The sequence below is a fragment of the Bufo bufo genome, chromosome 3 (genome assembly GCF_905171765.1).
Source record: "Bufo bufo chromosome 3, aBufBuf1.1, whole genome shotgun sequence".
NCBI lineage: Eukaryota > Metazoa > Chordata > Amphibia > Anura > Bufonidae > Bufo > Bufo bufo.
Window position 1 is genome coordinate 138,010,652 of NC_053391.1, and position 25,286 is coordinate 138,035,937.

At 44.9% G+C, this 25,286-nt stretch overlaps 1 protein-coding gene across 1 annotated transcript; it reads left to right on the forward strand.

Moving 5' to 3' along the window:
* The first annotated feature begins 987 nt into the window (after positions 1-987).
* PRDX4 (peroxiredoxin 4) lies at positions 988-14,718 on the forward strand. The gene is made up of 7 exons (XM_040423655.1): positions 988-1,277; positions 3,202-3,319; positions 4,464-4,580; positions 5,498-5,620; positions 9,768-9,898; positions 10,140-10,174; positions 14,593-14,718. Exons 1-7 carry the CDS (start codon positions 1,052-1,054, stop codon positions 14,641-14,643), a joined length of 801 nt encoding a protein of 266 aa, XP_040279589.1. The 5' UTR covers positions 988-1,051; the 3' UTR covers positions 14,644-14,718.
* The last annotated feature ends 10,568 nt before the right edge of the window (positions 14,719-25,286 follow it).

The window sequence follows — 25,286 nt, forward strand, 5'->3', positions numbered from 1 at the left end:
AGTGGTGTGTGCAGCATGCGTCCAGTGCGTCTTATATGCGTCCAGTGTGTCAGTGGTGTGTGCAGCATGCGTCCAGCACGTCAGTGACGTCTAATATGTGTCCAGTCTGTCAGTGGTGTGTGCAGCATGCGTCTAGTCTGTCAGTGGTGTGTGCAGCATGCGTCTAGTCTGTCAGTGGTGTGTGCAGCATGCGACCAGTCTGTCAGTGGTGTGTGCAGCATGCGCCCAGTCTGTCAGTGGTGTGTGCAGCATGCGTCCAGCGCGTCAGTGACGTCTTATATGCGTTCAGCGCGTCAGTGGTGTGTGCAGCATGCGTCCAGTGCGTCTTATATGCGTCCAGTGTGTCAGTGGTGTGTGCAGCATGCGTCCAGCGCGTCAGTGACGTCTTATATGCGTCCAGTCTGTCAGTGGTGTGTGCAGCATGCGTCTAGTCTGTCAGTGGTGTGTGCAGCATGCGACCAGTCTGTCAGTGGTGTGTGCAGCATGCGCCCAGTCTGTCAGTGGTGTGTGCAGCATGCGTCCAGCGCGTCAGTGACGTCTTATATGCGTTCAGCGCGTCAGTGGTGTGTGCAGCATGCGTCCAGTGCGTCTTATATGCGTCCAGTGTGTCAGTGGTGTGTGCAGCATGCGTCCAGCGCGTCAGTGACGTCTTATATGCGTCCAGTCTGTCAGTGGTGTGTGCAGCATGCGTCCAGCGCGTCAGTGACATCTTATATGCGTCCAGTGTGTCAGTGGTGTGTGCAGCATTCGTCCAGTCTGTCAGTGGTGTGTGCAGCATGCGTCCAGCGTGTCAATGACAGGGGTGTCTTGTATGTGGCTGTGTACAGCCTGTAGTGGGCCTGTATACTTATAAATGTGAAATATTAATTAAAGCAGTCATGACAGAGGTGAAGAGCAGAATTATGCTCCATTGCAATATTCATAATAAGCCGGTGGGCGGAGGGTTAATTGTGTAGGCCCCGCCCCTCCCATATATCCCCTCAGCTCTCCCGCCTCCTCCGGATCCCTGTCACGTCCCGGCAGTACGTGTCCTCCGCAGCTCCCGCTCAGGATGGAGGCCCCGCTGTCCCGGCCCGCAGTCTTTCTGGCTCTCTGCATTGCCTTGTCTCAGACACTGCCTGGCATTTCTCAAGCCGCAGAAGACAAGGAGCAGGCCCGGTCCGGCAGAGCTGCTCAGGACGGAGAGTGTCACTTCTACGCTGGAGGGCAGGTGTACCCCGGGGAGGCCACCCGTGTGCCAGTGTCCGACCACTCACTGCACCTCAGCAAAGCTAAAAGTGGGTGCCGGGAGCAGAGAAGCGGGGGGCAGTGCACGCGCTCCTGGGAGCCGCCGCCTCCTCCAGTGCTGCGCTGGGCGCCTCCTATTGGTGCAGCCGCTCCGGTTCATTATCATCAGTGGTGGAGGCGACGGCTCAAAGCGAGCAGAGCCCTGTACACACGAGGCGCGTCTCTGAGTGCGATCTCTATGGGATTTCTATGTATCAAGGTTCTATCCTGCTGGGGGCTCACATCAGATGTGGAGGGTTTATAACTTCTCATAGGCTGTGACTTATTTTTTCCCATAGTCTTCAGTGGATTCACTTCTCCCTGTTTCTGTATAGATCCTTGTGTTGGGCTCTTTTCACACTGTCTACTTCAGGCATCCAGCTGTTGTAAAACTACAACTCCCACAATGCCCTGCTGTAGGCTGTTGGGGCATGCTGGGAGTTGTAGTTTTGCAAGGATACCTGGTCTACAGCATCTATCCTACTCCTTGTCAGGAGGTTTCCTGGGGCAGGTGTGCTCAGCAGATGCTTCCACCCATAGGTGCCAGTGTTGGAGGTATTTCAGTAAGGGCTCGTTCACATGACCGTTGGTTGCCTGTGCTGTGAACCGCAAATTGTGGTCTGCGATGCCCGGGCACCTTCTGTGGGGCAGGCGCATGGGGATCGCATACCCATTCACTTGAATGGGTTTGTGATCCCTCCTTGCTGCAAAAAAATAAGCATGTTTTATCTTTTTGCGGTTCGGAGGCACGGAATGGAACCCCAGAAAGCACTCTGTAGTGTTCCGTTCTATGCTTCTGTACCCCATCTCCGGATTTGCGGACTCACTGAAATAAATGTGGCCGCATCCATGATGCGGAATGACAACGGAACGGAGCCTGTGTATTGTGGATCCGCAAATGCGGTCTGCAATACGGGAACTGGACACGAACGAGCCCTAAGTAAATTATCCCCTATCCCCAGGATAGTGACATGACTGGATGGATTTTTGTGCGACTGTTGTGTCTCCGGGCGATGGGATTTATCCCTTTGAACTTCTGATTGGAGGGAGCCCCTTACTGATGGTCCAAGTTCTTCTTCGTGTGATTCTCCATCTACATACCGCCATGTGTTGCGTAGCTTTCAAAATTCTCTGCTGTACCTGATCTGTGAAGGTTTTTTTGGTTTCCCATACTGCGATGCATAATGGCTTATTGCTGCCTTTATTGTGTTTTCTCATATTCCAGTAGTTGTCTGCTTATTCAGTGTCTGCACATGACATTCCCTGCTTGGGTTGCATCATCTTGAATTGCATATTAAGAATGTCAGCAGAATTGTGAACGAAGCTCTGGATGATCATGATACACGGCGATGCATGCTTTCCAGGTGTAGGGGTGTACGGTAATTTGCTAATGAATAGTAGGGGATGGTGAGAATAATCTCTTGGGGCACTTACATTTTGTAAACCAAAGGCGTTCTCCCCTTGTTTGTTCATCTTGTCGGTTACCTGACTGTTGACATTGGTCTGCAGTTTAGGACACGTAATGTAAAACTCTATGGTTTAGTTGTGACGGCGCCTGGAGGTAAAACTGCTGGTGCACACTGCGCTTTCCTGTCCTGTGTGGTTGAACATGTCTTTTCTTCCCATGGCTCGCAGTATAGGTTCAGATGGGTGTTACCAGTTCGGGGTGTGTCCCCATAGTCTGTCACTGGCAGCACTGATTGCACAGTGTGAGACACACCAGCTACTGGTAACACCCAGCAGGACCTTTACTGCACACTGGTCACCATTGCCATAGCTTCTGTGGCTTTTTAGACTCAACAACTAAGCAATAATTTTTATAGATTTGATATCTCCTAATAATAAAATAAAACTAGAAACAGCTTTTTTTTTTTTTTTTTGAAAGGTTAATCTAAAGATGATGATTTTAACTCTTTTATTCCCTTTTCTTGTTAGTTTCCAAGCCAGCTCCATACTGGGAGGGAACTGCAGTCATAAATGGAGAATTCAAAGAGCTGAAACTTACAGATTACAAAGGAAAATACTTGGTTTTCTTCTTCTACCCTCTTGATTTGTAAGTGTGACATTTTGTGGTATATTCCACTGTACAATGTGCACAGATCACAAGATTACATTGCCATGTGGTAGGTCAATTGCTACAGACTGTATTAGTAAAGTATTGCATTATTTGGGATAGGCAATTGAACGGTCACGTTAAAAAGTAAAGAATGCAAAAGACTGCAGGACCAAACAGTTTTTGAAGAAACCCTAATACAGTGTGCTGCTAGTTAAACCTTTGGCTCAATGGATGGAGGGCAGGAACCATGCAAAAAAGAGGTGGCAGAGAAGCAAACTTAACTGTAGAACAACATCCAGCTCATGCCTGCTGCTCGTTGTGCAGGGACTGCTGATGTGCCAACATCTTGGGCTACTTTCACACTCGCGTTTTGGGCGGATCTGTCATGGATCTGCAAAAACGGATCCGTTGCATTAATACAACCGCATGCATCTGTCATGAACGGATCCGTTTGTATTATCTGTAACATAGCCAAGACGGATCTGTCATGAACTCTATTGAAAGTCAATGGGGGACGGATCAGTTTTCTATTGTACCTGGATGGATCCGTTTGGCTCAGTTTCGTCAAGCGGACAGCAAAACGCTGCAGGCAGCTTTCATGTCCACCTCCAGAGCGGAATGGAGACTGATCAGAGGCAAACTGATGCATTCTGAGCGAATCCTTTTCCATTTGGAATGCATTAGGGCAGGGATGCTCAACATGCGGCCCACCAGCTGTTGTAAAACTACAACTCCCATCATGCCCTGCTGTAGGCTGATAGCTGTAGTCTCTCCAGGCATGCTGGGAGTTGTATTTTTGGAACAGCTGGAGGGCCGCAGGTTGGGCATCCCTGCATTAAGGCAAAACTGATCCATTTTGGACGGCTTGTGGGCCCTGAACGAATCTCAAACTGAGCCAAAACGCAAGTGTGAAAGTAGCCTAACCTTTACATTGCTTGGAGCAAACTACCTAGTGTCAGCGTTGTAAATGTACAGCATATGTTACAGCTCTGATCCTGGCCATTTTGTCATCACCGCCCACTCGCACTGCTGACGGTGCTGGCTCGGTTCCTGAGCCTATCCTGTCCACTCCCCAAACACTTAGTGATGTGCAGGAGCTACCGTGTTAACTGTTAATGCTGTCTTGTCTATCTCTCCCTAGCACTTTTGTCTGCCCGACTGAAATAATTGCATTTGGGGACCGTATAGAAGAATTTAGGTCAATAAATACGGAAGTTGTAGCCTGCTCCGTGGACTCGCAATTCACACACTTGGCATGGTTTGTATCACCTTGGATTCATTGTAGCCAATCTATAATTGTGGTTATAATGTTTGTCATATTCCCTTTATCAGAGGCTCCAAGTCATTATTTAACACCCGATATTAAGCTTTGCCAGATAATTTTGAGGCTGACCATTTTTCTGAGTTTTAATATATAACTAAGGCTACTTTCACACTAGCGTTCGGGGCTCCGCTTGTGAGCTCCGTTTTAAGGGTCTCGCAAGCGGCCCCGAACGCATCCGTACTGTCCCAATGCATTCTGAGTGGATGCGGATCCGCTCAGAATACATCAGTCTGGCGGCGTTCAGCCTCCGCTCAGCAAGCGGACACCCGAATGCTGCTTGCAGCGTTCGGGTGTCCGCCTGGCTGTGCGGAGGCAAACGGATCCGTCCAGACTTACAATGTAAGTCAATGGGGACGGATCCGTTTGAAGTTGACCAATATGGCTCAATTTTCAAACGGATCCGTCCCCCATTGACTTTCAATGTAAAGTCTGGACGGATCCGTCTGAACTACTTTCACACTTAGAATTTTTTCTAAACTATAATGCAGACGGATCCGTTCTGAACAGATCCAAACGTCTGCATTATAGGAAGCGGATCCGTCTGTGCAGACACCAGACGGACCCGCTCTGAACGCAAGTGTGAAAGTAGCCTTTTAGACTTCAGATTTCTGAAGGAGGGGTATTCTTGGCATCAACCTGCCAGAATAGACCGAAAGCTTGTCTATAATGATATTCTATAATTTCTACTGTAAGGCTCGTGATCTGAAACATTACATTTTGATTACATCTGAAGAGATGCCTATTCTGCAGCACAGTATGAACACAGAAGGAATTAGTCATTTCATACAAATTGTTCTAGGCTCTAGCGATATGTAACTGTAGCTGAAGCAGTTGTCTTTTAATCGTCACAGGATTAATACGCCACGGAAGCAAGGTGGGCTTGGGCCAATGAAAATTCCTCTCCTTTCTGACTTGACTCATCAGATCTCAAAAGACTATGGTGTATACTTGGAAGACCAAGGTCACACTCTCAGGTTAGTGTGCATAATGTTTACAAATGTTAGGATTTTCAAAAAGCTTCCGAATGAGAATTATTTTGGCTTGGCAAACACAAGGTTTGTGTGTTTGCTAAATTTTAAAAGGATTTTCTGAGACTTTAACAACTGATGACCTATCCTCTGGCTATGTCAACAGTATCTGATTGGCCTGACACCCAGGACCCTGCCTTTCAGCTGTTTGAGAAGGCACCGGTGCTCGCAGTAGAGCCATGGCCTTCTCTCAGCTCACCAAGCAAAGTGCTGTCCATTTTCATAGCGGCTGTGCTTGGTGTTGCAGCACAGCCCCATTCACTTCAATAGGGCTGAGCTACGCCTAGGCCGTGTGACCTATCAACATGACATCACAGGGCCTAGGGCAGTGATGGCGAACCTTTTACAGACTGAGTGCCCAAACTGCAACATAAACCCACTTATTTATCGCAAAGTGCCAACACAGCAATTTACCTTGAATACTACAGGCCAGTATAGAATATCTTCCATGTACTTTATCATTTATTTACAATATCCTGCCTACATTCAGTGCGCTGCCTGTGCTGTTCATAGTGCGCCCTGCGCTGCTGAATGGCAGGAAAAGTCTAAGGCATATTGGTACACCATAGACTTTTTCCAGGGTGTGGGTGCCCACAGAGAGGGCTCTAAATGCCGCCTCTGGCACCTGTGCCATAGGTTCGCCATCACTGACCTAGGGAAAGCTGAGAAAAGGCCAGTGTCTTCAACAGCTGATTGTGGGTGTCAGACCCCCACGGATTAGATATTGATGACCTAAAATATGACAATTATTTTTTTATATTTAACCAAATCTATGAAATATTTTCATGTTTCTAAATACAAAGGAAACTGGAGATTGATGCCTTGCCTTTCAGTGTTGATCTGTTGACATCTTCACCATTTGCAGGCACAGGAGGAAGTTTGTCGGTCAGATCTTTGATCTTTGCTACATAATATAATTTGACAAAGTGGAATTTGAAGTGGAACTCCCTTCATAGTCTCAGAACTAATATATGTGAGAAGATCTCTCTAATGTATGACGGCAGACTAGCTCATCTCCAGAATAAAATTGCTCTTAGCGTCCATCCACACAACCGTGTTTTTTGGGTCTGCATTGGAACAGATGCAGACCCATGCATTTGAATGGGGTAGCAAAAGATGCAGACAGCACACCGTGTGCTGTCCACATGCTTAGTTCCGTTCCGCAGCCCTGCAAAAAGATGGAGCATGTCCTATTGTCAAATTCCTATTCTTTTCTGCGATTGCGGTCATAGGGCTGGCTATGTGCGTTCTGCCGAATACACGTGGCCGGTACTCATGTTTTACGGATCTGCAATTTATCGACCACAAAACACTTTGTGTAAATGGACCCTAAAGGTTAATCATTTATCACTGCTCAAAGATCTGACACAATTCAGATATTAAACTCCTTTAAACTGTGGTCATCTAGTGAAGAGGAACAGGTAGCGCGAGTACATTCCCTCTCCCCCAGATTTATTTCTAGTGATGGGTGATCGCAGTGTATCAATGGTGACTCTGGTACAACCTCTTTAAAGGGTCTAATGCAGGGGTAAAGTCCCGGGAAAAAGTGTGGGAACTCACCCAAGATCCACTGCAAACCCCCCCCCCCTCCCCCCTGCCAAAAAAAAATAAAAAAATAAAAAATTAGCTGAAAATTCAGTGCAACATTTATTGTAAAGTGCCAGTTTACACAAACAACTGCAAAATTAACATGAAATAAACATGGAGATCCCAGTGCCAGCTGCCTTGCCAGCACTGGGATCTCCATGTTATTGGTCAGTTAATACATCAGGGACCCCCTGGCATGGTGTCTGGGCATAGCTAAGTGCAAACTGGGTGATCCATAGGCAGGACTGGGTGGCTGCCCTCATCCACCAGCCCGTCCCTAATGCCAGTCAATACCCCCTTAGGAAATCTCTCAACAGATGTGAGAGCAGCAGCGATCGATCAGCCAGGATTAATGTGCACAGTGGGAGGCCTCCCTTAGGCAAGTGACAAACTGCCCCCCTCATTCTTAGGCAAGTGACAAACTCGGCTCTACTACATCAGCAATGAGCAACTACAACAAATGTAATGCCAAACTGCAGTTCCTCTATGTGAGGCCTTGTATAGCTTCCACTGGACCCACAGGCTGTGAGTCCAGTGGAAGCTATCCAAGGCATCACAATCACATAGAGGAACTGCAGTTTGGCATTACATTTGTTGTAGTTGCTCATTGTAGATGTAGCAGAGCTGGGTTTGTCACTTGCCTAAGGGTCCATTCACATGTCTGTTTCTTTCCTGATCTGTTCTGTTTTTTGCGGAACAGATCTGGACCAGTTCTGTACCCATTCATTTTATTTTTTTTTGTCACCTTACATCACAAAAAGTACAACGGCAAGCGATCAAAAAGGCGTTTGCCCACCAAAATAGTACCAATCTAACAGTCACCTCATCCCGCAAAAAATGAGCGCCTACCTGAGACAATCGGCCAAAAGAAAACAACTATAGCTCAGAATATGGAGACACTAAAACATCATTTTTTTTATTTTTTTTTGTTTTTAAAAAAAAGCTTTTATTGTGTAAATTACATAAATACAAAAAAAGTATACATATTAGGTATCGCCGCATCCGTATCGACCGGCTCTATAAAAATATCACATGACCTAACCCCTCAGATAAACACCATAAAAAATGTAAAATAAAAACTGGTAAATAAACCACTTTGTCACCTTACATCACAAAAAGTGTAATGGCAAGCGATCAAAAAGTCACATGCACCCCAAAATAGTGCCAATAAAACAGTCATCTCATCCTGCAAAAATCATACCCTACCCAAGGTAATTGCCCAAAAACTGAAAAAATATTGCTCTCAGACTATGGTAACACTAAAACATGATTATTATTTTTTTGCTTCAAAAATGAAATCATTGTGTAAAACTTACATAAATAAAAAAAGTATACATATTAGGTATCGCTGCGTCCTTGACAACCTGGTCTATAAAAATACCACATGATCTAACCTGTCAGATGAATGTTGTAAATAACAAAAAATAAAAACTGTGCCAAAACAGCTTTTTCTTGTTATCTTGCCTCACAAAAAGTGTAATATAGAGCAACCAAAAATCATATGTACCCTAAACTAGTACCAACAAAACTTCCACCCTATCCCGTAGTTTCTAAAATGGGGTCACTTTTTTGGAGTTTCTACTCTAGGGGGGCTTCAAATGGGACATGGTGTAAAAAAAAAAGTCCAGCAAAACCTGCCTTCCAAAAACTGTAAACTACAGAATCAGAGCCATTAATATTGAGTTTGGTTTGGCTGTTAACCCTTGCTTTGTAACTGATTTTTTTTTTTGAAATGGAAAATCTGCCAAAAAAGTAACATTTTTAAATTGTACCTCTATTTTCCATTAATTCTTGTGGAACACCTAGAGGGTTAACAACGTTTGTAAAATCAGTTTTGAATACCTTGAGGGGTGTAGTTTCTAGAATGGGGTCATTTTTGGGTGGTTTCTATTATTCAAGCCTCGCAAAGTGACTTCAGACCTGAACTGGTCCCTAAAAATTAAGTTTTTGAAAATTTCTGAAATATTTCAAGATTTGCTTCTAAGCCTTGTAACATCCCCAAAAAATAAAATAGAATTCCCAAAATGATCTAAACATGAAGTAGACATATGGGGAATGTAAAGTAATAACTATTTTTGGAGGTATTACTATGTATTATAGAAGTAGAGAAATTGAAACTTGTAAATTTGCAATTTTTTTAAATTTTTGCTAAATTTGGTATTTTATAAATTATTTTTTACTTCATTTTACCAGTGCCATGAAGTACAATATGTGACGAAAAAACAATCTCAGAATGTCCTGGATAAGTCAAAGCGTTTTAAAGTTATCACCACTTAAAGTGACACTGGTCAGATTTGCAAAAAATGGCCTGGTCCTTAAGGTGAAATAGGGCTGTGTCCTTAAGGAGATAACAGATGGTTCCCTTAGCTCCTTGACTTGCATATTGGCTTGTCATTGTGTGATGTTTGGTTCTTGCTCCGACATGTTCCCTTCAAATTATTTCTATATGTGGTTGCAATTCAAGACTTTTGAATTATTTTTATTTTCGTTTTGTTCTTTGCATCAGAGGACTTTTTATAATTGATGACAAGGGAGTTCTTCGTCAGATTACAATGAATGACCTTCCTGTTGGACGATCTGTAGATGAAACTCTTCGTCTTGTTCAAGCATTCCAGTATACAGACAAACATGGTGAAGGTAAGTTACGGTTACCTGATGTATCTGCTGGTCTGGCAATGGGTGTTGTCTACCAAAGCAAAGTTTCAAAATGCTGAGTAAGACCTTATACCTGGGGGGGGGGGAAATGGGGTCGAAGCAGCCAAATATCTTTCAACTCCATTGTTGAATGCCTAATGTTGCTAATTCTTACGGGGTATAGATCTTGACAAATTACATTATTCTGAAGCAAGAAAATAAATGTAAATTCTGTTTTCTTTAGTTTGCCCTGCTGGGTGGAAGCCTGGTAGTGAGACTGTAAGTACACCTTTTCGCTCTGTAAATTGCTCTTAACATTGTTGGTGCATTATAAATGTTTTAGGTAAATTTGAGGATTTCTAGATCGAACACATGTGTCTGTCGCAGTCTTCCGCTTTACTAAAAAAAAAACTTGCCCTGGGCAATCAAAATTAATTTTGTGTAGCTCAAACGTGTTTGGCAGCAATTTTACATGGCCTTTATCTGTATGTTTGCATAGCATTTATTAATTCTGTCTCAGTGCCACATTTATTTGGTTAACTTAGATCAGACCTGATGATGCTATGAAAGCTTGGTGGCCAAGGCAGGAACTGTAAGTAATTTATGTAGCACAATAGTTACATTTAGGCTCTGTTCACATCTTGAAAGCTTCTGAAACACATGCTGAACATCTGTTTGGTAAACCCTAGGTCTATATGTATATAACACAAACATCCCACTTACCACATTGTAGTCTATGGCTGACATATGCTGTGTAGAGAAGATGGGAGGCGCAGGCCTTTATTCTAATGGGAGTAGCTGGGCTCTGATGCCAAAGGGTTCTTCCCCCTTGGGCGCTCTTCAGCTAATTTGCATATCGGAATAAAGATCTCTTTTGGAGGAAACCGCTGAATATAGCAACATGAAGGTGTTTTTGGATACAGTAAATGTAATCTACAGCACCGTAGGAGTGTTTATAATGGCAAGAGGTGGTGACAGACAACCTTTAATATTTTGTTCATTTTTGGACATGGCAATGCCAATAGTTTCTTTTTATTTGTATGATAGGGGAAATGGGGATTTTAATTTTTAATGCTTTAATTTTTAAACATTAAAGAGTAACTAAACCTTTGCATCAATGTTTAATATGATGTCCCTAATGCCCTAAACTTTTTCTAGTCTACTTTATTAATGAATTTTGTAATTTTCTTAGTCTTTACCCTCCCTAAAGCGCACCATTCATCGTGCGCTTAAAGTTCTCTGTACACTGCTCAGTACGGAGTGTGAAATTTATGAATGGGGCCGCAGCAGCACTGAGTACGGGCATGAGCGCATATTGCTGCATCTGCCTGTGGTCCCTGGAGTATTACTAACTCCTGGCATAGCACATGAGTACCCATGTGCTATGCCAGGATTAGCGGAGAGAGCTCCTTCTCAGCTAAGAGCTGACATGCAGTTCTCTTGTAGAGGGACCGGCCTGGGAGCCTTCACAGGACTCCAGGCTCCCATTGCAGCAGATCAACTTATAGTTGACATCAGTCAACATCAGAGAAAGCTTTACTTCACAGTCCCCACAGACCCTCTACACAACTGCTTAGTCCGCTTCTCCCAAAACCTGCTTCTCCACCATTACAGAAGAAAAACTCTCCACTCTACTCTCCAAATCTCATCTGACCACCTGTGCACTTGACCCAATCCCATCCCACCTCATCCCTAACCTCACCACAGTGTTTATCCCAGCCCTAACTCATCTCTTCAACCTATCACTAAACTCTGGTGTCTTTCCCTCTGCTTTTTAAACATGCTACCATTACACCCATTCTCAAAAAGCCTTCACTTGACCCATCTTCCTTGTCCAGTTATCGCCCCATATCACTTCTTCCGTATGCCTCCAAAACTTCTTAAACAACATGTCCATTCAGAACTGTCCTCCCACCTCTCCTCCTGCTCCCTCTTTGACCGCCTACAATCTGGCTTCCGACCCCACCACTCGACCGAGACTGCCCTTACCAAAGTCACCAATGACCTACTGACAGCCAAAACCAAGAAACAATTCTCTGTCCTCCTTCTCTTGACCTGTCCTCTGCCTTCGACACTGTTGACCACTCCCTTCTTTTGCAAACTCTCATCTCTTGGCATCACTGACCTGGCCCTCTCCTGGATCACATCATACCTCACAGACCGGACGTTTAGCATCTCCCACTCTCGTACCACCTCCTCGTCTCCCCCCCCCTTCCCTTTCTTTTCTTTTTTTTTTTTTTCTTTCTAAAAACTGATTGCACCCTTGGGGATAAAACAAACATTTAACGCAATTGCAGACAAAACTGACTGAACTTGCTTGCAAAACCGTAAGTTATTTATTTTTTTTCCCATTGACAACATTGGAAGACTTGGTAACATAGTTTATAAGGCTGAAAAAAGACATTTGTCCATCCAGTTCGGCCTGTCATCCTGCAAGTTGATCCAGAGGAAGGCAAAAAACACCCGTGAGGTAGAATCCAATTTTCCTCACTTTAGGGGGAAAAATTCCTTCCTGACTCCAATCAGAATAACTCTAGCCTGTAATATTACACTCCAGAAATACATCCAGGCCCCTCTTGAACTCTTAGTGAACTCAACATCACCACCTCCTCAAGCAGAGAGTTCCATAGTCTCACTGCTCTTACCATAAAGAATCCTCCTCTTCTATGTTTGTGTACAAACCTTCTTTCCTCCAGACGCAGAGGATGTCCCCTTGTCAGCCAGTCCTGGGGATAAATAGATGATGGGAGAGATCTCTGTACTGACCCCTGATATATTTATACATAGTAATTAGATCTCCCCTCAGTCGTCTTTTTTTTCTAAAGTGAATAGCTCGTGTTGATTATCTTTCAGGGTACTGTAGTCCCCGCCCCCCCCCCTGCCCCCACACATTCCAGTTATTACTTTAGTTGCCCTCCTCTGAACCCTCTCCAGCTCTGTCTGCCCCGCTCACAGGAGCCCAGAACTGTACACAGTACTCCATGTGTGGTCTGACCAGTGAATTGTAAAATGGTAGGACTATGTTCTCATCGTGGACATCTATGCCCCTTTTTGATGCAACCCATTATCTTATTGGCCTTTGCAGCAGCTGCCTGACACTGGTGTCTACAGCTTAGGGCTCTTTCACACCTGCGTTATTGTCTTCCGGCATAGAGTTCCGTCGTCGGGGCTCTATGCCGGAAGAATCCTGATCAGGATTATCCTAATGCATTCTGAATGGAGAGTAATCCGTTCAGGATGCATCAGGATGTCTTCAGTTCCGGTACGGAACGTTTGTTGGCCGGAGAAAATACCGCAGCATGCTGTGCTTTTTGCTCCGGCCAAAAATCCAGAACACTTGCCGCAAGGCCGGATCCGGAATTAATGCCCATTGAAAGGCATTGATCCGGATCCGGCCTTAAGCTAAACGTCGTTTCGGCGCATTGCCGGAGCCGACATTTAGCTTTTTCAGAGTGGTTACCATGGCTGCCGGGACGCTAAAGTCCTGACAGCCATGGTAAGTGTAGCGGGGAGCGGGGGAGCAGTATACTTACCGTCCGTACGGCTCCCGGGGCGCTCCAGAGTGACGTCAGGGCGCCCCAAGCGCATGGATCACGTCATCCATGCGCATGGGGCGCTCTGACGTCATTCTGGAGCGCCCCGGGAGCCGCACGGACTGTAAGTATACCGCTCCCCCGCTCCCCGCTCCTACTATGGCAACCAGGACTTTAATAGCGTCCTGGGTGCCATAGTAACACTGAAAGCATTTGGAAGACGGTTCCGTCTTCAAATGCTTTCAGTACACTTGCGTTTTTCCGGATCCGGCAGGCACCTCCGGCAACGGAAGTGCATGCCGGATCCCAACAACGCAAGTGTGAAAGAGGCCTTAGTTTGCAGTTCACCAACATTCCTAGGTCCTTTTTCCATGTTGGTTTTACCCAGTTTTTACCGTTTTAGACTTGGTGTGGAATAAACCTGAAAATGGAAAATCTGTCCTGTGAACATTTCCTTATGTTAATGCTTACTGCATACTGTTTATAGGTTGAACTCCATAATAAAACTGCATGTTTTCAGTTCCTAAGCTTCTAATGCAGAAAGCAGCAGTCAGATATGTATCATTAAAATTTGTCTATGTATCTCCAACGTCACTGACACATGGAAGAGAATAAAATTCCTTGTTTATATTGGGAGTAAAAATCTTAACAGGAAAGTGTTATTAGCACCTTCCCTTATTTTTCCATCTCAAACAAACTTTCTTTTTTATAAAATATCCACTTTTGAGCTAGTTAAATTATTTATTTATTTATTTTTGTCTTTGCAGCTGTTTTACAGTGTAATGAGTTACCGTATGTTTATTGCATGGCATTTGTCAATGCAGCATGCTATCGGTATGGCTCTGTTTTCAGTCTGTTTCAACTCCCATAGAGAATACTATGGGCAGAATGCGTGGAAAAAAGCCATGCGTATTCATACTGCATTATGACCTGTCATGCAAAAAGTTTGTCCTAAATACAACGTTAAAACAAAAAAACCATTGAGGAAACGGTTAATGGATGGCTTATTTTTTACCACTGGAAAAAATGTAATTGCGTGAATGAAACATTTAGCAGTTGTCCTATTTTTGAATTTTTCTCCTTTTGGGGGATTTGAATGGTGCTTTATGTATTTTGTTCAAATTTTCTCATTGACTTTTTTTTTTTTTTTGTTTTCTTCAATAGATAATTCCTGACCCAGCTGGAAAACTAAAATATTTTGACAAGCAACACTGATGTTTGAATATGCAAGGATCAGTACTTGTTAAAGCTGGTTGACTACCTTCATTAAAATTCTGTGAATTTTGTTACCATTACTTGTCCCTTATCTGCCATTATTTATATTATGGAGTTTAACATGTACACTACTACTTAGAGCTCATTCACACAACAGTTTTTACAACTGAAGAAAAACTGATTGCACATGTATGGTGCCTTCTGTTGGGCTACATGCATGTGAATGTTGTTTGTTTCCGTGTCGTTTCCTTTTTATTTGCAGATAGGATGCAGACCCATTCTTTTCAATGGGTCCGCATAAAATGCAGACAGAACACCGTGTGGTCTGTTCCGTAGCCCCGAAAAAAAATATTGTCAGTTTCATGCAATGTTGCAATGGATCCGCCAAAACAGATGGCATATAGATGTTCGTTTTTTTTTCCTTCCTTCCTTCCTTCCATCCATTTATTTATTTTTATTTTTTACAAACCGTAAAACATACGGTCATGTAGCCTTAGTCTGTCTGACATAATTTCAATCATTAGTGGATGTCTAAATAAAATTTGCAATAGGGACACCTCTGTTTAGAATTGCCCCTGGCAAAACAAGAAAACTTGGTGGCTTTCAAGATGTCAGAAGCAGGAGAAACAGATCCTGTCAGCCCCTTTGAATCCATCAGATTCTCCAGTCTGGAACAGACCTGATAGAAGATGAGAACTTTGCCTATGTTGCCTCCAAGACGACTCTACCTGTGGGAAAATCCATCCTCTTCTCTTTAATATACAGCACTTATATCATCACGTGAGTATTGTACATTAGGCCTGTGATCATATAGGAACTGACTGCATCATTATGTATGGACAGGCAGGTGTTCACTTAGGAACATTGGTGGTCTGCAGTCACCAGGGGAAGCAAGGGAACAAATAGGATCATTCGTCAAACTGGTGTAAAGTGGAGCTGGCTTAGTTGCCCATAGCAACCAATCAGATTCCATATTTCATTTTCCAAAGGAGCTGTCAAAAATAAAAGGTAGAATATGGTTGCTATTGGCAACTAGGCCAGTTCTACTTTACACCAGCTTGATAAAAGACCCCAAATGTGTTCATGTGGTGGGTCTAAATCTTAACCCCTATTTACCTGTACATTTGTAAATGTCTGAACTATTTAAAATATAAAAATATTCATGGGAAGGGGGGGGGGGGTTGCACGCTGTTGAAAATAAAAAATGTCTATTTTGGTAACTACCATCCCTACATCTGAAAAGGAAAAACAAAATTTAAAGTGCTTGAAAAGTCATCTCACAGCTCTGTAGATGGAAATATTCATAGGTTATATGTAGACATGAGCGAATATAATGTTATGAAATTCATTAATGCTTCGTTTGGCAGTAAAAGGTGAATTGCATATGGATTCCGTTACCACTGACCATAATGCAATTCTGTGACTGAATGCCTTTAAAGGCGTTCCGTCATAAAAGAAGTCTATGGCCTTCATAACAGATCCGTCCCGTTTCCGTTATGCAGGAGGACTTCCCTGCATAATGGAAACGGGATGGATCCGTTTTGCAGCCCATAGACTTCTATTATAACAGAATGCCTCTAAAGGCAATCTGTTATGCATTCTGTCATAGAATTGCGTTATGGTCCGTGGTAACAGAATTCATAACGCAATTCACCTTTTACCACCAGACGAAGCGTGAGCGAATTTCAAAATATGACATTAGCTCATCTCAGAATAGGGCCATTTTTATTAGTAAAAAAAGTAAAACGTAAATTTCCCCGGCGCCTGTCCAATGGCACTGACAGAGGAGGGTGTCCCTGCCCCTGGAAAGGAAACACTGAAGCTCAAGCTTTAAAAGGGCCTCCTCCCCTTAACTAAAACAGTGTTTCCTGTCCCAGGTAGCTTGGAAGCGCCTCCTGTGTCTTCAAGCTCGCAGGTCGAACAAGCGCATGGCCTGGTCTCTGCCCCACTAGTTAGGAGGGCCGTTGCAGAGGACAGGGGCTCCGGGATGCGTGGTTCCCCCTCACCCATGACGGCACCCCATGCGACCAAGGACCTCTCATCCGGGACAGGAAACCTGAGAAAATAAAAGGTTCACACCCCCACCAAGCACCAGTTCAGGTTTCCTGTCCTCCGGATAGGAAGTTCATGGGAAGTTCTTAAGGATGGTTCTCACCTGCAGCTGGGGGAGGCCCAGGTTCTGATCCGGTAGGTAGCCTTCCCCAGGCGGCTGAAGGCTCTCAGGGGCCGCTGCCTATAGTCTGCCTTTCCCCTGCATTCCGGTGCCGATCCCGAGGGAGCTGCTGTGGCCGTGTTCAGGCTGCTTCCCTCATGCTGTAAGGCGTCTATGCCCGGCTTCCTGTTGGCGTCAGGGAGGCGTCTGCGCGCTTCTGATGCAGGGGGGCGGGGCTGAACCCGGAAGTAGGGAAAAGCGCCGGAATAGCCTAGGCGCGTCTTTTATAATATAAATGTGGCTGCAGGGGGAAGCCAGCCAGCTGATGTAGCAAACAGTGCTGTGCTGAAAAGGCTCTTTTTCCAGCAAAAATGTCAGAGCCAGTAGATGGACGCGTGGAACCCTTGAGGCCTGCCAGTCCGGTACCAGTCCTGAGGAGTGGGGACAAAGGATCAGTGGTGAGGAGTATATTTTTTTTAATTTTTTTGTATTATTATTAATGGGGTGTTTGTTAGTTTGTAGGTTACAAAAACCCCCAAAAAAGTGGCTTCAAAAACGAAACATAAGGAGTGTGCGGGATGCAGAGTGGCCCTGGCATCCTCGTATTCTAAACCATTATGCACGCCGTGTTTTGATAAGTTGGTGGCAGAGGAATCTCAGAGCCTCTCCAAAAATATGAGGTCCTTAACCTCTTAAGGACACATGACGTACCGGTACGTCATGATGTCCTGGTACTTAAGGACACATGACGTACCGGTACGTCATGTGTTGTTCCGATCACTGCCGCCCGGCCGGCAGTGATCGGAACCCGGTGCCTGCTCAAATCATCGAGCAGGCACCTAGGCTAAATGCGCGGGGGGGTCCCGTGACCCCCCCCATGTCGGCGATCGCGGCAAACCGCAGGTCAATTCAGACCTGCGGTTTGCTGCGATTTCTGCAGTTTCTGATCCCTGCGGTCCCTGACCGCGGGGATCAGAAACTTTAGTATTCCTAAAATAGATCTGTATCCCTCCCCCTGCACCCCCCGAGTGATTTTAGCCCGGTGGGAGGTGCAGGGGGAGGGTTGTGGGCGGTGCGGGAGGCGGGCGGTGCGGCAGGCGGGATCGCGATCCCCCGCCCGCCTCCCCTTGTATAATCGTTGGTTTCTAGTGGGGATACCAGGGTGCGATGCGATGTCAGCCGTTAACCCTTTCCATACAGCGGTCCGTACGGACCGCTGTATGGAAAAGGTTAACAGCGCAGGGAGCTCCCTCCCTCTCCCATCGGGGGGCTGCTGTGCCTTTGCAGCCCCCCGATGGGAGAGGGAGAGAGCCCCCAGAGAGCCCCCCTCAGCCCTGTGCTTACCCTTCCCCGTCTGCGCAGTTCTGAGCAGACGGGGAAGGTTCCCATGGCAACAGGACGCCTCTCAGGCGTCCTGCTGTCCATGGTGCTGAACAGATCTGTGCTAAAAAGCATAGATCTGTTCAGTGTAAGTAAAATACAGTACAGAACAATATATATTGTACTGTACTGTATTATACAGACATCAGACCCACTGGATCTTCAAGAACCAAGTGGGTCTGGGTCAAAAAAAAAGTTAAAAAAAGTGAAAAAAAAGTAAAAATCAAAAAACACATTTATCACTGATTAAAAATGAAAAAAATAAAATTCCCTACACATGTTTGGTATCGCCGCGTCCGTAACGACCTGATCTATAAAACGGTTATGTTACTTTACCCGAACGGTGAACGCCATAAAAATAAAAAATAAAAAACTAGGATGAAATTGAAATTTTGCCCACCTTACTTCCCAAAAAAGGTAATAAAAGTGATCAAAAAAGTCGCATGTACGCCAAAATAGTACCAATCAAACCGTCATCTCATCCCGCAAAAATCATACCCTACCCAAGATAATCGCCCAAAAAATGAAAAAACTATGGCTCTTAGACTATGGAAACACTAAAACATGATTTTTTTTGTTTCAAAAATGAAATCATTGTGTAAAACTTACATAAATAAAAAAAAAGTATACATATTAGGTATCGCCGCGTCCGTATCGACCGGCTCTATAAAAATATCACATGATCTAACCCCTCAGATGACCACCGTAAAAAAATTAAAATAAAAACGGTGTAAAAAAAGCCATTTTTTGTCATCTTACGTCACAAAAAGTGTAATAGCAAGCAATCAAAAAGTCATATGCACCCCAAAATAGATGCCAATCAAACCGTCATTTCATCCCGCAAAAAATGAGACCCTACTTAAGATAATCGCCCAAAAACTGAAAAAACTATGGCTCTTAGACTATGGAGACACTAAAACATTTTTTTTGTTTTAAAAATGAAATCATTGTGTAAAACTTACATAAATAAAAAAAATAGTATACATATTAGGTATCGCCGCGTCCGTGACAACCTGCTCTATAAAATTACCACATGATCTAACCAGTCAGATGAATGTTGTCAATAACAAAAAATAAAAACGTGCCAAAAAATTTCTTGTTACCTTGCCGCACAAAAAGTGTAATATAGAGCAACCAAAAATCATATGTACCCTAAACTAGTACCAACAAAACTGCCACCCTATCCCGTAGTTTCTAAAATGGGGTCACTTTTTTGGAGTTTCTACTCTAGGGGTGCATCAGGGGGGCTTCAAATGGGACATGGTGTAAAAAAAAACTGTCCAGCAAAATCTGCCTTCCAAAAACCGTATGGCGTTCCTTTCCTTCTGCGCCCTGCCGTGTGCCCGTACAGCAGTTTACGACCACATATGGGGTGTTTCTGTAAACTACAGAATCAGGGCCATAAATAATGAGTTTTGTTTGGCTGTTAACCCTTGCTTTGTAACTGGAAAAAAAATATTAAAATGGAAAATCTGCCAAAAAAGTGAAATTTTGAAATTGTATCTCTATTTTCCATTAAATCTTGTGCAACACCTAAAGGGTTAACAAAGTTTGTAAAATCAGTTTTGAATACCTTGAGGGGTGTAGTTTCTTAGATGGGGTCACTTTTAGGGAGTTTCTCCTCTAGGGGTGCATCAGGGGGGCTTCAAATGGGACATGTTGCCAAAAAAACAGTCCAGCAAAGTCAGCCCTCCAAAAACCAAACGGCGCACCTTTCACTCTACGCCCTGCTGTGTGCCCGTACAGTAGTTTACGGCCACATATGGGGTGTTTCTGTAAACAGCAGAGTCAGGGCAATAAAGATACAGTCTTGTTTGGCTGTTAACCCTTGCTTTGTTAGTGGAAAAAATGGGTTAAAATGGAAAATTAGGCAAAAAAAATGAAATTCTCAAATTTCATCGCCATTTGCCAATAACTCCTGTGCAACACCTAAAGGGTTAACGATGTATGCAAAATCAGTTTTGAATACCTTGAGGGGTGTCGTTTCTTAGATGGGGTCATTTTTGGGTGATTTCTATAATGTAAGCCTCGCAAAGTGACTTGAGACCTGAACTGGTCCCTAAAAATTGAGTTTTTGTAAATTTCTGAAAAATTTCAAGATTTGCTTCTAAACTTCTAAGCCTTATAACATCCCCAAAAAATAAAATATCATTCCCAAATCAATTCTAACAAGAAGTAGACATATGGGGAATGTAAAGTCATCACAATTTTTTGGGGTATTACTATGTATTACAGAAGTAGAGAAACTGAAACTTTGAAATTTGCAAATTTTTCCAAATTTTTTGTTAAATTAGGTATTTTTTGGTGCAAAAAAAATAATTTTTTTGACTTCATTTTACCAGTGTCATGAAGTACAATATGTGACGAAAAAACAATCTCAGAACGGCCTGGATAAGTCAAAGCGTTTTAAAGTTATCAGCACTTAAAGGGACTCTGGTCAGATTTTCAAAAAATGGCCTGGTCCTAAGGTGTAAAAAGGCTGTGTCCTTAAGGGGTTAATAAGATCCGAGGTCAGGGCCTCCTTAAAGTCTTTGAATAAAGGCCGCCATTGGTCACCAGAGAAGTCCCTGGAGAGGGATTCTGATATAGACCTCTCCGACATGGAGGAAAGAGAAGCGGGTCAGTTATTTTCTAACGACGCTACATCGTCAGAAGATGAGGAAGCAGGGAGTTCCTTTTTTTTTTTTTTTTACACCTGAAGACACCCAAAACCTTCTTAACCACCTCCGGACCGCTGTACGCACAGACGCGTCCTGGAGGTGGTTGATTCATTCCGAGTGGACGCATATACGCGTCATCTCGCGAGACGCGAGATTTCCTGTGAACGCGCGCACACAGGCGTGCGCGCGCGCGCTCACAGGAACGGAAGGTAAGAGAGTTGATCTCCAGCCTGCCAGCGGCGATCGTTCGCTGGCAGGCTGGAGATGTGTTTTTTTTAACCCCTAACAGGTATATTAGACGCTGTTTTGATAACAGCGTCTAATATACCTGCTACCTGGTCCTCTGGTGGTCCCCTTTGTTTGGATCGACCACCAGAGGACACAGGTAGCTCAGTAAAGTAGCACCAAGCACCACTACACTACACCCCCCCCCCCGTCACTTATTAACCCCTTATTAGCCCCTGATCACCCCATATAGACTCCCTGATCACCCCCCTGTCATTGATTACCCCCCTGTCATTGATCAACCCCCTGTAAAGCTCCATTCAGATGTCCGCATGATTTTTTTTACGGATCCACTGATAGATGGATCGGATCCGCAAAACGCATCCGGACGTCTGAATGAAGCCTTACAGGGGCATGATCAATGACTGTGGTTATCACCCCATATAGACTCCCTGATCACCCCCCTGTCATTGATTACCCCCCTGTAAAGCTCCATTCAGACGTCCGCATGATTTTTACGGATCCACTGATAGATGGATCGGATCCGCAAAATGCATCCGGACGTCTGAATGAAGCCTTACAGGGGCATGATCAATGACTGTGGTGATCACCCCATATAGACTCCCTGATCACCCCCCTGTAAAGCTCCATTCAGATGTCCGCATGATTTTTACGGATCCACTGATAGATGGATCGGATCCGCAAAACGCATCCGGACGTCTGAATGAAGCCTTACAGGGGCATGATCAATGACTGTGGTTATCACCCCATATAGACTCATTGATCACCCCCCCCCTGTCATTGATCACCCCCCCCCTGTCATTGATCACCCCCCCCCTGTCATTGATCACCCCCCCCTGTCATTGATCACCCCCCCTGTCATTGATCACCCCCCCTGTCATTGATCACCCCCCTGTAAAGCTCCATTCAGACGTCCGCATGATTTTTACGGATCCACTGATAGATGGATCGGATCCGCAAAATGCATCCGGACGTCTGAATGAAGCCTTACAGGGGCATGATCAATGACTGTGGTTATCACCCCATATAGACTCATTGATCACCCCCCCCTGTCATTGATCACCCCCCCCTGTCATTGATCACCCCCCCCTGTCATTGATCACCCCCCCCTGTCATTGATCACCCCCCCCTGTCATTGATCACCCCCCCCTGTCATTGATCACCCCCCCCCTGTCATTGATCACCCCCCCCTGTCATTGATCACCCCCCCCCTGTCATTGATCACCCCCCCCCTGTCATTGATCACCCCCCCCCTGTCATTGATCACCCCCCCCTGTCATTGATCACCCCCCCCTGTCATTGATCACCCCCCCCTGTCATTGATCACCCCCCCCTGTCATTGATCACCCCCCCCTGTCATTGATCACCCCCCCCTGTCATTGATCACCCCCCCCTGTCATTGATCACCCCCCCCCTGTCATTGATCACCCCCCCCCCCTGTCATTGATCACCCCCCCCCCTGTCATTGATCACCCCCCCCTGTCATTGATCACCCCCCCCTGTCATTGATCACCCCCCCCTGTCATTGATCAACCACCCTGTAAGGCTCCATTCAGACATTTTTTTGGCCCAAGTTAGCGGAATTATTTTTTTTTTTTATTACAAAGTCTCATATTCCACTAACTTGTGACAAAAAATTAAATCTCACATGAACTCACCATACCCCTCACGGAATCCAAATGCGTAAAATTTTTTAGACATTTATATTCCAGACTTCTTCTCACGCTTTAGGGCCCCTAGAATGCCAGGGCAGTATAAATACCCCACATGTGACCCCATTTCGGAAAGAAGACACCCCCAGGTATTCCGTGAGGGGCATATTGAGTCCATGAAAGATTGAAATTTTTGTCCCAAGTTAGCGGAACGGGAGACTTTGTGAGAAAAAAATTTAAAAAATCAATTTCCGCTAACTTGTGCCAAAAAAAAAAAATAATTCTATGAACTCGCCATGCCCCTCATTGAATACCTTGGGGTCTTTTGCCGAGATATTTCTCTCACCCAGCATGGGTATATGTAAAATGACACCCCAAAACACATTGCCCACCTTCTCCTGAGTACGGCGATACCACATGTGTGACACTTTTTTGCAGCCTAGGTGGGCAAAGGGGCAAAAATTTTGTTAAATTTCGATTAATAACAAAAAAAGTAAAAATGTCAGCAGCAATGAAATACCACCAAATGAAAGCTCTAGTAGTGAGAAGAAAAGGAGGTAAAATTCATTTGGGGGGTAAGTTGCATGACCGAGCAATAAACGGTGAAAGTAGTGAAGGTCAGAAGTGTAAAAAGTGGCCTGGGCATTAAGGGTGTTTAAGCTAGGGGGGCTGAGGTGGTTAAAGGACCTGGGCTGGAAAATAAATTGGAAAAAGTCTTGCCTGTCACCATCTCAGACTTGTGTGTTTTTAGGCATCCTGTTAGATTCCCGGGTAGAAAAAACATTCCTCCCGTCCACCAAGATAATCTCCATCAGGGAACATGTTTGGGATCTTTTCAGGTCTTACCTCTGCTCGTTCAGAAGGGCGATGGCAGTACTGGGCCACCTGACGGCAACAATTCCGGCAGTCCCATATGCGCAGGCTCATACGAGGAAGCTACAGTCATGCATCCTGCACCAATGGGACGGCTGCAAACAGTCGTTAGACCAATCTTTCCATTTATCAGCGGAAGCGAGGATGTCTCTTCTTTGGTGGACAGTGCCAGAAAATCTTTCAGTAGGGGTACCCTGGTCTTTTCAGGATCCGATACTAATAACTACGGATGCCAGCCCATGGGGGTGGGGGGCTCACTCGGAGAACAAAGGCTGGCAAGGGAGGTGGGATTTGAACACCAGGAAAGCCACCTCAAACTTCAAAGAACTAAAGGCAGTGGAAATGGCGTGAAAAGCGAAAATAATTCTATACTCGGACAACTCAACAACAGTTGCATACGACAACCATCAAGGTGGAACAAGGGTACCTTCTCTGGCAATACTCTGTCACCAGATTTTTCAGCTAGCAGAACAGAAACATCTATCCCTGTCGGCAGTCCACATAAAAGGGAAGGAGAACATAGTGGTCGATTTTCTGAGCTGCGTCCAGCTAAAACAGGGAGATTGGTGTCTAAACCTAGAGGTATTCTCCAGTTAAATTCGGCCTCCCCACGGTAGACCTGTTTGCCTCCAGGAAGAACAAGAAAGTAGAGAGATTCTTCTCTCTAAATCGTTTGGATGATCCAACAGCACTAGACGGATTGGCTCAGGACTGGTCTCAGGAGGGTTATGCCTTCCCTCCTTTTTCCCCTAATTCCGCAGGTCCTAAAGAAAGTCCAGAGGGAGAAAGCGATAATTACCCTAGTTGCCCCAGTATGGCCGAAAAGGTCCTGGTACTCCTGCCTCCTAGACTTAGCGATAGCCCCTCCATGGATTCTGCCTCCCCGGGAGGATCTATTGTATCAAGGCCCAATCCTGCATCCCAATCCAAAAATCTTGCAGCTGGCAGTGTGGAGACTGAAAGGGGGATTTGGTTAGGTCGGGGACTGTCCCAATCAGTAGTGACCACCATTCTGGGAAGTAGGAAAGCTACTACAGCTAGGAAATATAAGATCTGGGAGGTCTTCTTCTCCTTCTTAGGGATCTATCCTGACCCCTTCTCTCCTCCAAATGTCTCAAGAGTCCTATACTTTCTACAAGCTGGTCTGGATAAGGGGCTTAAGGCTTCCACCCTGAGAGTGCATGTGGCAGCTTTAAGTTACTTTTTCGATATGCAGCTAGCCCTTCATCCTTGGGTAAAAAGGTTTCTTTCAGCGGCCTCCAGGATCCACCCTTAGATAAGACCTTTTTCCCCTCCTTGGGACTTAAACACGGTCTTGACGGCCCTGTCACAGAAACCTTTTGAACCCCTGTCAGAAATCCCCATAGATATGCTCTCCTTTAAAATGTCCTTTTTACTGGCCATTACTTCAGCTAGAAGGATTTCAGAGATTCAAGCCTTCTCGGCTTTTCCACCGTATACCCAGATCTTAGATGACAGTTATTATTAGGCCTCTCCCGTCCTTCCAGCCAAAAGTGGTTACGGACTTCCACAGAAGTCAAGATGTTATTCTTCCATCTTTCTGCACAAATCCTTCCAATAATTTAGAAAGGGAATATCATTGCCTGGACGTCAGAAGATGTCTGTTAACTTATTTGGAGTCTACCTCGGCCTGGAGGTTGGAAGAAAACCTCCTTATTC

Bases quoted from the DNA above. Each gene is read 5' to 3' on its own strand.
- PRDX4 (XM_040423655.1), top strand. From the start codon at position 1,052: ATGGAGGCCCCGCTGTCCCGGCCCGCAGTCTTTCTGGCTCTCTGCATT. The intron at 4,581-5,497 runs GTTTGTATCACC...TAATCGTCACAG, and splicing joins CAATTCACACACTTGGCATG to GATTAATACGCCACGGAAGC. The intron at 5,621-9,767 runs GTTAGTGTGCAT...TCTTTGCATCAG, and splicing joins GACCAAGGTCACACTCTCAG to AGGACTTTTTATAATTGATG.